The sequence below is a fragment of the Ctenopharyngodon idella genome, chromosome 23, assembly GCF_019924925.1.
Source record: "Ctenopharyngodon idella isolate HZGC_01 chromosome 23, HZGC01, whole genome shotgun sequence".
Lineage (NCBI taxonomy): Eukaryota > Metazoa > Chordata > Actinopteri > Cypriniformes > Xenocyprididae > Ctenopharyngodon > Ctenopharyngodon idella.
In genome coordinates this window covers 23,092,940-23,106,396 of record NC_067242.1, presented here as the reverse complement: position 1 = coordinate 23,106,396, position 13,457 = coordinate 23,092,940, and the positions used below count along the sequence as shown (strand labels likewise).

Genomic DNA, 13,457 nt, shown 5'->3' with positions numbered 1-13,457 from the left:
CTTCCATCTTCTGTCAGCTTGCTTTCTGATTGGATGTTGTTTCGTTTCATGTGATTATCTCCAGAGGGTGTGTGCGTTTGTCCATGGGGTTCCCCCACACATCAGGATTTCTGATCGTAAATATTCAACATTTTGGATATTTACGATTCGCAATCGGGGCAGCTCCGACGTTCTTCGAGCAGATTCAGTCACTCTTAACACACCTCACACCACAGGAAAATCTGATAAGATAATCTGTAGAACCATCAAGATAATCGGGACATTACCTAGGATTGTCGGAAGGGGAGAAATCGGCCCAAAATCAGCCCGATTATCTTGTGGTGTGTACCCAGCATTAGCGCTCCATAGTGTTCAGATCGCCTGTTTTGGGTAAGAATAAAACAACAGGTCATGCTAGTGCTGGGCGGTTTGACCAAAAATCTCTATCACGGTTTTTTTTAAGATTCTGGCGGTTTCACGGTATGTCACTTTTTTTGCACTGGACCTTTATTTTGGCATATATTATACTGTCAGGAGTACAGGGAATATATTATATAAACATTGTAAGGACAATAAAAAATTAATTGTAATCAAATCAGTTCATAAAGCTTACAATTTAGCTTAAAATGTAATCAAATAAATTAATTATTTAATTAAATTAATAATATTAATAAGTAGGCTACATTTTTACTGTGCAATTTCTGTCATTTCAATGAAGACCTTTGAGTTTGTTTTAATAAACAGTGTTCATTATTATTATTATTATTATCATCATTATCTCTATTAATTAAAGTATACTCGATTGTACTGTGACACTGTTACATAAGACGCGTGTTTTATCTGCTCTATATATATATATATATATATATATATATATATATATATATATATATATATATATATATATATATATATAACACATGATGGTTTTATGTATATTTGAGTTTTATTTGGGTTACATGTCTTAGCCATTTTATTCCTCTTACTTATTTTAATGTGTGTATGTCTTTAAATGTGTATGGGTCTGCCTGTCATGTGACTGATCACATGACAGGAACCAGGAAGTAAGCCAGCATAAAGGAGGCAGCATGGCAAACAATCAATCCCTCATTACAAACGTGATCACCTGCTAGCTGGACTGTGGAGTTTAATTTTATGGACTTACCTTTCCAGCAAACCACATCACTTTTCATTGGATTAACACTTCCGTGGACTTTGTATATACACCGGTGGACACTTTCACATTGGGACTTACGTCACGCTAGGATTCTTATGGACTGTTTTAGGGTATGGTGCGAATGGACTCCACGCTTTTAAACAGCCTAATTTTTTTTTTATAGTTTTATTGTGTTGTTTTAAGTTCCTTGTGTTTATTGTAAATACACCTTATTTATTCATTTCTGTTGTCTGTCTCATCTTTTTAAACACTCATAACATCTCACACAGTATAATCTGACCCCAATTTTAATCCATGTAAAATCGACCAATAAGGCCAATCGTTACAGTACAATAGTATATTTCTATTATTTCAAGTTATACCGAACTTTTATTTTGACAGGGTCGTGAAGACCTTTGACTTCCTGTGTATGATACGACAAATGTTGATAGTTTTATCAAATTAAACGGTGAAATGTTCATAAAGTGACCCTAAGAGCAGCTCTGCAGATGAAGTTCATGTGTATAGTGAGACAGTATGTGTAGTAGTAGATGAAAATGCGGCGCTCATTCATACAGACTTCAAATTTCAATAGCAGTCTTTTTTTAGCTTTAATATTCACAGACACTAGTCCGTATCGATATCCGATTCATTGTACAGCCCAACTTTTGATTTATTCATCCAAAAATTGCCAAATTCTGTGACGTTCAGATTTATACAGTAAGTTCTATTTTGACTGGATTCCGTGATTTCATCCGTGTTTTCTGCATCGTGGAAATCATATGGCTCTACAAGGTATTTGCAGTATTAAAGAGAGATTGTTTTGTGAGTTATTTATTGTTGGGTTATAAAGTTGTTTCTATTAGTGTAAGAAGGGTATGCAGTTAATAGAAGTCGCTCTCTGTATGCTCTACATAGCACTTCATGGCCATTGAATAGATACAGCAGCTGTTTCAGCTACACACCGGTATGGCGGTTTTTGAAAAATACATATCGGTCTCGAAACTGGATCTTTGTCTGCTTTACATCAATACATCAACTAACATGACAGCAATACATCAATACAACTTTCTATCTTAGGTCTAAACCTAAGATATAAAATAAGAAGTTATTTTAGGATTTTTCACAAATTTGTATTTCTTTCAAATCTCATCTTATCTATAGTTAGAAAATCTTAAATAAGAAAATGGATTTTTATTAACTAACATTATTTATATTTACATTACATATATACATTATTTTTATTAACAAAAATGAATAAATATTGTAACAAATGTATTGCTTATTGTTAGTTCATGTTAATTAATACATTAACTAATGTTAACAAATGAGACCTTATTGTAAAGTGTTACCACAAATTCAACACAAATAAGAAGCTTGAACAAACATGTAAGATCCAGACAGGAGAAACAGAATATTTTTGTAAGTTGGATTCATAAAGACTTCACTTGTTTCTGAAAGAATGATTCAGCAATAGATACTTTTTTTAACAGTAATTTGTTGCCACTTAGTGGCATAACAATGCAATTGATACAGTTATTATTTGAAACACCCAGTTACTTTACTAGACATAGTAAAGGTAACATAGACATCAGCATTTTTATCTTAATAATAAACTTTTGTATACGTCTGTGATAATTGGAATTTCTGTAACAATGAAATTATACTGCGTGTTTGAAAAGATTATTTGTGAAGGTGTTTATATCAAAACATGACAACTCTCTAGATCAGCGGCAGCGTAAATGCAGATTTGAATGTCACGATTTTATTTTTGTCAAAGGTTTAATATACACGGGTGAATCATTTTCATTTAAGAATTAGATCATGTGGGCGATGAAATCGAGAACATGATCTTTTAAAGATTAATCATGCAGCTTTGTTCACCTCTCTCTCTCTCTGCATTGATATATGACAGTATATGAGTAGCGCGAGGGCTTTTCAGTGCATTCATTGCTATAATATTCATAAGGCGAGACGTCTCTATTAAAGGATACGCTCCTTGCACTTCGTCCACCCATCACACCAGAACCGTTTACGGAACCGGGCTGAAAAAACTACACTTTTTACCCTGAAGACCTATCAATTCATACAGTCATGTGACCACAATGATATCAAGACAATTTTGCTATCGCGATACAATGAAACTGACAATACCGTTACATCCCTAGAAAATTCTGTCATTAATTACTCACACTCATGTAGTTCCAAACCCGCAAAACCTTCATTCATCTTCAGAACATAAATTAAGATATCTTTGATGAAATCCGAGAGCTCCCTGACTCCTCCATAGACAGCAATTTAATTACCACTGTCAAGGCCCTGAAAGGTACTAAAGACATCGTTAAAATAGTCCATGTGACTACAGTGGTTCAATTTTATGAAGCAACGAGAATACTTAAACAAAAACAAAACAAAACAAAAATGACAAATTTATTCAACAATCTCTTCTCTTCAATGTCTCCTGCACAGATGACGTAGTAAGCACAGTGCAGCACTTCTGTGTTTACGTCGGTACATCGGCTCAGTATTGGCCGACGCGGTACACTAGGCTTGCTGCGATAGTCGGTGTTGATGGTGTTACCAGTGTTCAGCCGCAACACCGGTTACATCACTTGCCCGCCGCAACACCACCCCCACCGTCGTTAAATTTTTTTTATAGTAATAAAAATAATTTAGTTCAGTTAGAAAACAGATACTACAATTAAAAACTGAACGCGTCTGCTCAATGCAGCATGAGCCGAACGAGAGTCGCAGCACAGACCAGCAGCAGGAGTCAGATTTCATTTATCACAAAAGTGAGGAGCTGACTGACAAGATGATGGCAGAAGATTTTGGGATTTTTGCAGAATTTGGGTTTTAATAATATGGAACCTGCAAAGGATTAGTTGTGTTTTTATAGTTGTTGTGTTTTTCATTAAGAATAATAATGAACTCACAATCCAAGCAATTGCCATCCCTGAATTGGTGCTAATTTGAAAGTGAAAGTAAAATGCACACGGGCATTTATAATGGTGCGTATCTAACGCTTTCAATTCATTCCTATGGAATCTCAACTTCCATATGAATGAATTGAAAACGCTCGCTCTGCTCCTCACCATTATGAATGTCTGTCCGGCCTTGCACATTATAATTTTGCATTCAAATTAGCGCCAATTCAGGGTGCATTTTGCTTTCGAATTAGCGATTTAAAAGCAAGGTGCAAAACAGGGAACTCCCCTTCCCCCCATTACGGTGATACCGGTGATTACCGGTGTTGTCATACGTCAATTAATCGGTGGGAAAATTATAATAATTAATAATAATTTTCATTTTTGGGTGAACTAACACTTTAATACGGTTACGTTCACACACAGTATGGTTATTTACGGGAGTGACAACCACATTCTATAACCGAACTCACATTAGATATGAGCTGTATGTCATCTGAAGGTTTTAGATCCAGTCACTATTCTCTATCGGAGTGGCTCGAGTCAGTTTTGTGTTCTATGCACAACTCGCTCAAATGCTGTGTCATGAGCGAAACGCTGCAAATGACATGAGATGCAAGTGCAACAGTTAAAAGGTGTCCAGCTAGAGCAAGTTTACATTTAAGCTGCTATCTGTTAATGAAGATTTGATGGATTAACTCGCGGCTCAATTGGACTCTGTCGTGTCAAAAGTGATAAGACTTTTCAGTTTTATGGACATCACCATCTTTGACATTACTTTGGTCACTGTCGCTTTGGTTACAAGTAAGAGAATACAGGTATGACTCTCGTTGCACATTCATGCAGACAGTATTTGAGACGCTGCTGTAAGCTGCTGTTTGAATGGGACGTTTCGAGATTCACACCAAATGTAAGTAAATGTGGTTGTCAATCCCAAAATCTGACAGTGTGAACGTAGACAATGCATGTAAAAAAATTCTATAAAAAAAAAAAAAAAATCATGCTGCCATCTTTCTAAAATCATTTTTACACCCCTGTAATTTGGCTCCAAATCTCAGGGAAAATTGTCATTTTGACTCCCTCTACAAAATAGTGGATTACTCAGTAAATATGTATCCATGGCATTTAATATTTTGGCTTTCATATCTAGGGTAAACATACCTATTAAGCTCAAGTACCCATTAAGCACACTACCATCTTTGAGCTCAGATTATAAAAAGAAAAAATAATGTATTATCCTACTTGATGTCTTAATCAATTGATGTGTTTGTTACTACATACCTCCTGTAATTTCAAGAAAATCAGACCATTGCACACTGAGACATGGGTATCCACGTGTTCACACTGTCTGGCGGCCATTTTGAAAGCTGTCTGAAAACTTTCACCAAAAGAGGAGCCCCTTAAATGTGCATTTTTAAGGTGGTTACTTACTGCAAAATTAAGAGATTAATGTTTAGACTTTTGCATATTACAACCTGGAACCTGCATGTGGAAAATAATTACAGTTAGATCCAAAAGATAGTTTTAGCAACATAGCGCAGATGCTACAGAACATAGTCAGCTTACTAGCTGCATAAGATTGTTGCTACACTAATATATTACTTTACAGGCAGAAACTGGCTTGTACTTTTAAATCGATAATATTATAAATTTAAAGTTTATTGATGGTCTGTGGTTTTACAATGCTGCAATTTTTAAAGACTTCATATTATTGTTAGGTGAGCTTAAAGGGTGCACTACTATGAAAATCACAGCTTCAGTGTGACATCAATAAGAAAAAGTATAATTTCATAGATATTGTCATTAATAGTTGTTCATATTAAAATATATGTAAACTTAATACATGAGCAAGATTTATTTTGCAAAATCTTTTCCTTTAAATTTAATATAATATTTATTAATTAAAAATTGTTGCTGCTCCAATTAAGCTCAGTGTGCTCCCTTTAAGCTCATCCACATTAAACGTCTATGTAAATACTTCATAACTTGAAATATTAACTGATGGTTGTCACTTTAACTAAATCTTTATAAAATTATTAATAACTTATTTTCACAGCCTTAAAGGGTTAGTTCACCCAAAAATAAAAATTATCCCATGATTTACTCAACATCAAGCTATCATAGGTGTATATGACTTTCTTCTTTCAGACAAATACATTCGGAGTTAGCCTATATTAAATAATGTTCTGGCTCTTCCAAGCTTTATAATGACAGTAAATAGAGAATGAGATTTCGAAGCCCAAAAAAGTACAACCATCCATCATAAAAGAAATCCACATGGCTCCAGGGGTTAATAAAGGCCTTCTGAAGCGAAGCGATGCATTTGTGTAAGAAAAATATCCATATTTAAAACTTTAAAAACTAAAAACATTTTTCAATTCTTTAAAAAGGTTGTTTAAAATAAACAAGAATTTAATAAAACATGTTGTGAGTTTAATGGCAACAGGGTGTGCTTAAAGGGTACAAAAATTACCCATTAAGCACAGCCAGACTTTTTGCATTTAATGATGTACATCTTAATTGAAATGCTTTTGTCATTTAAAATAAAATTAAATATTATTGTGTGAGAGATTAATATTTTATTTTAATATAACTTCTTGTACTGAAACCAATATCCTGTGCACTAAAAATGTCTCAGTGTAGATTTTGGTGAGCTTAATAGGTACGTTTACCCTATTTATGTTTGTGTTTCTTCAGAAACTGTGAGCACAGTTCATAAACAGAGTACAGATTGCAAAAACAAAAGCAACAAGATAATCCAAAACATTACAAAATGCAAAAATTTGTATAGAAATCTGTAAGAACACTTTTTATATTTCATTAGAAATTACAAATATCACACAAACAAACACTAATGCAGAGGCCTAATGCAGTTTGCGTGCTATTATTTTAGACTCAGCCACAACTTATTGTCATATTTTGCAACCAGAAAAGACAAACAGTCTCCTGCTTTGTGTTTTTATGTTGTGCAATCAACTGTACCTGACTGGAGCTCCACTTGCCCTCATCAAATACGTCTCCTAGAATGAAGACAACTTCTGGATTTAGAAGCCACAGAGATGTCTGGAACGCTCTTTCCATCTGCCATTCTCTGTGAAAATGTCATAATACTCATTATAAAAATGTGCAGAGCTAACGACCTTCAATAAAAATAAAAATAAATGTATTTTAAAATGACTTTGCCCAATGTAAACAAAAAAAGATGAAAAAGATAGTAATTGCTAATAATGTTCACAGATATTTTTTTACTGACATGTCTTCGTTAATCAAAATTTTCAGATGGATTTCGAACCCGTATATTAGATCCTTTAATAATTAGCTGACGTGTACTGCTAAATGTCTATGTGATTACAGTCCTGTTCTAAACAAGAAGACCTACAACAGATATGGGATGGACTCTGAGACACCAGGTAAATAACGTTACCTTCTGAGTTTGTCGAGCCAGTGTCCTCTGATGGCTCCTAATAAGTGAGTATCAGATAGAAATAACGCCCGCAAAAGTGAATGTGAATCTTCAGTTTCAATATGCGGCCATGAGCAACGCATAATGACAGGATAATATATCACATATTCACACAATATAAACACGCTGACAAAAGCAAAAATCAGAGACACAGCTAATCTACCACTCGATCCGAACATCGAGATCATTACACGAACCCGAGTTTTACTACAATAGCACACGATACGCGTTAAATCTGTTGGCGAAAGAAAAATAGCACCTAGCGCGCCAGAAGCAATATGCTCCTCTTCAGCTTCATTCAAACTAAAATGTAATTTTTACACAAAAAACAACATATCGAAACGGAAGAAACATTAAAATATGATTTCTCATAAGGTCACTGTATATCTTGATGAAAAATGCATCAGTATATCCCAGATCACGATGTTTTTAAGTCCTCTCAGCGGAACCAGCAATGTTGCAAGAGCAGTTTTGCTAAACAGACAAACGTCACAGCTGTGCGCGTGGTGAACATCTGAGCGGACACTCAATTCATCAGATTGTGTGCGCGCTTGAAGAGTGCCATCCAGTGATCATTCATAATATTACGACGTTCCATTAAAACTATTGTGCTTTAACCTTTCAAGTTTTAGATCAGTAAGATTTTTTTAATGCTTTTAAAGGAAGTCTCTTCCGCTCACCAAGGCTGCATTTATTTGGTCCATAGCCTACGGCAAAACAGTAATATTGTGATTTTTTTTTTTTTTTTTTTTTTTTTTTTTTTTACAATTTAAAATAATTTATTTGATTATTTATTTTATGGATTTAAAATTGTCTATTTGAATATATAAAATGTCATTTATTCCTGTGTTGACAAAGCTGAATTTTCAGCATCCATACTCCAGTCTTCAGTGTCACATGATTCTTCATAAATCATAATAAACTGATTTGCTACTCAAGAAACATTTATTATTATTATCAATGTTGAAAACAGTTTTGTACCATTTTTTCAGGATTCTTTGATTAATAGAAAGTTAAAAAGAACAGCATTTATCTGAAATAGAAAGCTTTTGTAACATTATAAATGTCTTTACTGTTACTTTTGATCAATTTAATGCATGCTTTAAAAAAATCTTACTCTGACCCCCTAACGGTAGTGTATAATGTTATTTCAGATAAATGCTGTTCTTTTGAATTTTTTATTCATGGGAGATCTTCAACTTCACTTTCATATTCATCAAACCTTTCTGTCACAAGTCTTTTGTCATGTGTATTGGTGCATTACCATGCTACACTGCACCCCCTTCAGGGTACAATGATGAACCATTAGGTGCATGGTCCTCCAGAATGGTTTGGTAGTAGTTTGACACACCCATCAAGCACAGTAGGAATGCCATGATATTGCAGCCCCAACCATCACTGATCCACCCCCATGCTCTGGGTAGCAACAGGGTGTTAAGCCTCTTTAGGGCTTCAATATATCTTTTGATTTTATTATCAAGTTATTAATCAACATTTATCTTTCTAAATATTAAATTATTTGAATGACTTCTTCAACTTATGTTAAAGCATTTATTTCCCTTTTCATTTTCAAACACTAGAGAATAATGATGAATATTGTCTGTACCCCTTACTGAGAGAAAAGTACAAATTATCAGTATGTTTTGAGAAATTTTCCTGTTTGTAATTAAAGCCTGGGCCAACTTCAACCTTGAAAACCTTGAAGAAGCTGCGAATTATGTGTATCTTTGTATGTGCGCTAAGTGTTCTATGTGCAGGTCCTTTATGGGTGCTGATGAACAACTGGCACTCTGCTTGAGATCTGCAGACGCCTTGTCATGATTTAGAAGGACATCCTGTGCCTAAATCCAGGTTCTGAGCATCAGAATCGTGATGCATGGAGATATACTTCTGTCCATGCGTGGAAAATTACTAATTTTGTCTATTTTTCTTAGCCAATCAGAATCAGTTAACCTGAAGTAATGATGCATTTAGTAGATTCTGTTAGAGTATAATTGCTGTGGAAATGTGAATGTACGCAGAGCGGCCTACAAACTCCTTGTGACACTTGAAGCTGGCTTCTGCTGATGAAACTGCAAACTATTCTTCAGTAAAATTTTCTTCATTTTCTTTTTTTTTTTAACTCTGACTCCAGGTCTTCATTCATCATATCTGGTCTTTTGGGTCTTTAACTAAAAAATTCCCCTACAAAGTACTCATTTAATTTGCAGCGAGTTGAGCAGCTGTGGTTTTATATTTTTTGTATACAATCCGGGTTAGTACCTAGACATCCATTTCAGACCGCTTCCCCTTGCGTTGACAGTTATTCACTCCTGCTGGATGTGGTTCATCCTACTTGGTGGTATGCTGACATTACTCTGGATACCATAGCTCTCGATACACCACACTTGCTGTCCTGGTAACAGATGAGCCAGTGAGTTGCGCATCAACAATTTGTCCTCTTTTGAACTCTTTTGGTATGTCTCCCATTATGTTGGGTGGTTTGCAATATTTTATGTACAGCTGTACTATTGCTCTGCTAATTAAACTTTCACACTTTGCTCTTACTGATGGAATGTAAAATCAGTGAAACGCATAGGCGTGAAACCTCCAACACTATACTGGCCAGTGTTTCAGTTTCAATGGCCAACACCTGTATACATATATACATAGAGAGAGAGAAGCCCACTGCATGATCTCTTAGATTTTCTTCTTTGTTTGCTATTTTAAAAATCTAGGTGAATACCACATACAGAAGTGAACTTTGATGAATAGGACTCAGAAAATACAGCATTTTTGTTTTTTAAACCCAAATATTCAATGCAGAGGATCAGACTTCTAGCAACACAGATTGGAGAGAAATTTAAAACAAGAGAAGACTGCTGTAATGTCTTGTTTTGGTGTTTTGTTTCATGTCCATGTTTCATTGTTTATTTTTCAAGTTCATGCTTTGTTTCATTGCTTTGTTTGTTATGTTTGCCATATGCTCACTGATGTCATGTGATTCCCTGCTCCTCATGCGATCTTGCCATGTGCCTTGTGATTGTGTCATGTTCTCATTGGTCGATTTAGTCATGTGGTTTATCAGTTCTGTTTTGTGATTGGGTCATTGTCTTGATTGTTCACAGGTGTTCCTTGTTTGTCATTAGTCTCTTTGTATAAATAGCCCTCATGTTGGAATTGTGGCACGTGTGTCGTCGTCATCGTCGTCACAGCCACCACAACAGAGAGTTTCCATGTCCTGACCGTCATGTCTGGAATTATCCACACCACGCCTGCCCAGTCAGAGACTGTTTACGTTATGCCTGCCAAGTTAGAGTCTCATCCAAAGATGGCCGCCATTCCAGAGTCTCCAGAGTGTGCAGCACTGGCCACTATGGCCACTGCTATTATGTGTGTCTTGGCCACGCATGAATCCACTTCAGCCTGTCCAGAGGGGACTTCAGCCCCTGACAAGCGTCCAGAGGGGACTCTGACACCTGAGCCCTCAGCCAAGTTGGCCGCCACGCCTGAGCCCTCAGCCAAGTTGGCCGCCAGGCCTGAGCCCTCAGCCAAGTTGGCCGCCACGCCTGAGCCCTCAGCCAAGATGGCCGCCACGCCTGAGCCCTCAGCCAAGATGGCCGCCACGCCTGAGCCACGCCTGAGCCCTCAGCCAAGATGGCCGCCACGCCTGAGCCCTCAGCCAAGATGGCCGCCACGCCAGAGCCTCTCCACGTCACAGCCACCATGCCTGAGCCTCTATACATCATGCCTGCCACGCCACAGTCTCCAACCATTATGGTCGCCTCACCAGAGCCCCCTCACATCATGCCTGCCACGCCACAGTCTCCAACCATTATGGTCACCTCACCAGAGCCCCCTCACATCATGTCTGCTTAAGTTTCTTCTGGAGATTCAGGTCCTCCAGTGCACCAGGACTCTCTACTCCATGGCCCAGGTCCACCAGTGCACCAGGACCATCTACTCCATGACCCAGGTCCACCAGTGCACCAGGACCCTCTGCTACATGGCCCAGGTCTGCCAGTGCACCAGGACCATTTGCTCCACAACCCATGCTTCAAGGTCCAAGTCTGCCCATGCCCCACGGACCAGGTCCGCCCATGTTCCACTGCCCATGCCCGCCCATGCCCCACGGTTCAGGTCTTCCTTGTTTGTCATTAGTCTCTTTGTGTAAATAGCCCTCATGTTTCATTGTTCTCTTGTCTAGCTTTGTTCCCTGTAATCCGCTGTTGGTGAATTTGTTTCTGTTTCAAGTTAAGTCAAGTCAAGCCACGTCTATGTTTTGTATTTAGTTCATGTTTCTGTTAAATAAACTGCACTTGGGTTCGCTACGCTCGCCTCCAGTGGACTATTGTTACAACTGCATTGAAAAACTGCACTGGAAGTCTTTTTTTTTTTTTCAAATACAAGGGCATAAAATTGATAATATTATATTTTTATAAGCTAAAATGCTAAAAAGCTAAAGCTATGGCTAGCCTTACGGAAAGAAAATACATTTCCTTATATATGAATGATCAATATATTAATTAATATAGCAATATATTTGAAAATATAAAGAATAATATTGTGTAAATACATTACAATATATTGAATAATAAGATATTGCCGCTTTTCATATATTAAAAAATATGTGACAATATATTTACTAATATATCATAATGTATTTAATTTTATATTCAGTAATACACTTCATAATATATAGATTTACATGTGATCAGATATGGTACTGCATATGTAATATAATGCAGATATATTTACTCATGCAGTATAAACACACATATATAGAGAAATATATAATGTAATATATTTCTTATATTTTATAATTATTTACATTATAAATGCTTCATATTTTCAAGCTAGTTAACAAAAGCACAAGCACACCTGCATGTACTAAAGTATTTAGCAAAGATACTATCACCATAGACATAATAAATACATAGATGCCCTATTGGCTGCTTTGGACTGTTGCTGCGATTCGTCAACGTGTCCTCCATTTTGTGCGGGGCAAGACTCCTCATTAAACATATGCAAGTAAATGGGCAGCTGCGGCTTTTCTGGACAAAAAGCGCAATAACATTTACATTTCTCAACCGATTTCAATGGTTTATGATCTGCGTGAAGTACAAAAAAGGTTTTGTCTCCAATTACTCAGAATCCCACTAGTTTTAATTTGAAAATTATTCATCGTCATAAGGAATTGTGAAAACTCACGCTTCTCAAGCATAGATTTAGTTTATTTTTCAAGGTTAATAATTGTGGAAACGTTCCTAATGTAATATAATTTAATGTACATGAAATGTGCACATCAATTTTAATTGTGGAAATGGCTTTTTCTGTCTTCAACAACGGCATTTTAGCTTTTTCTCTTGAATCACATCACAGGACGTCACAGGACAATTTCAAATGAATATGAAGATAATTTGCATCTCAAAACCTTATTAATCTGAAGCATTTATCTTAAGGCCCTTTTCATTTTTATAATTTATTTCTATTTGTGTTGCCTCCTAACGTTATGCTTGCAGTTTAACACACAAATGTTTGCTTTATTATTCATAACACAACAATAAATGTCATTATAGGCATTTTATATTATAGTAAAAAAAAAAAAAAATTGCATACCAATCTTTCATTTGAAAGCCATGTTTCTAGCATCTGTAAAACCGCATTCTTCCATCTTAAAAATATATCTAAACTACGACGCGTTCATGACCTCAAGGCTAGATTACTGTAACGCTCTACTGGGTGGTTGTTCCGCTCGCTTGATAAATAAACTACAGCTGGTCCAAAACGCAGCAGCTAGAGTTCTTACTAGAACTAGGAAGTATGACCATATTAGCCCAGTTCTGTCAACGCTGCATTGGCTTCCTGTTAAACATCGTATAGATTTTAAAATCTTGCTAATTACTTACAAAGCACTAAATGGTTTAGCTCCCCAGTACCTGAGCGAGCTCTT

The 13,457-nt window shown here is 36.2% G+C and overlaps 1 protein-coding gene and 1 long non-coding RNA gene across 7 annotated transcripts in view; both read right to left on the bottom strand.

Annotated features, from left to right (window-relative positions):
- Nucleotides 1–8,080, bottom strand: part of mppe1 (metallophosphoesterase 1) — a 157,818-nt gene extending 149,738 nt beyond the window's left edge. For 2 of the 6 annotated variants that reach the window (XM_051882738.1, XM_051882737.1), the window contains exons 1-2: nucleotides 7,487–8,078; nucleotides 7,045–7,153 (exon numbers count right to left, since the gene is read on the bottom strand). In XM_051882738.1, the coding sequence (XP_051738698.1) occupies nucleotides 7,045–7,153; nucleotides 7,487–7,713 (336 nt within the window). In that variant the 5' untranslated portion in view covers nucleotides 7,714–8,078. Of the gene's footprint in view, nucleotides 1–7,044; nucleotides 7,154–7,486 lie in introns of all 6 variants that reach the window. The other 4 variants (XM_051882739.1, XM_051882741.1, XM_051882742.1 and 1 more) reach the window with 4 other exon arrangements.
- Nucleotides 1–13,457, bottom strand: part of LOC127506353 (uncharacterized) — a 253,846-nt gene that overhangs the window by 149,738 nt on the left and 90,651 nt on the right. The window lies entirely within an intron of this gene.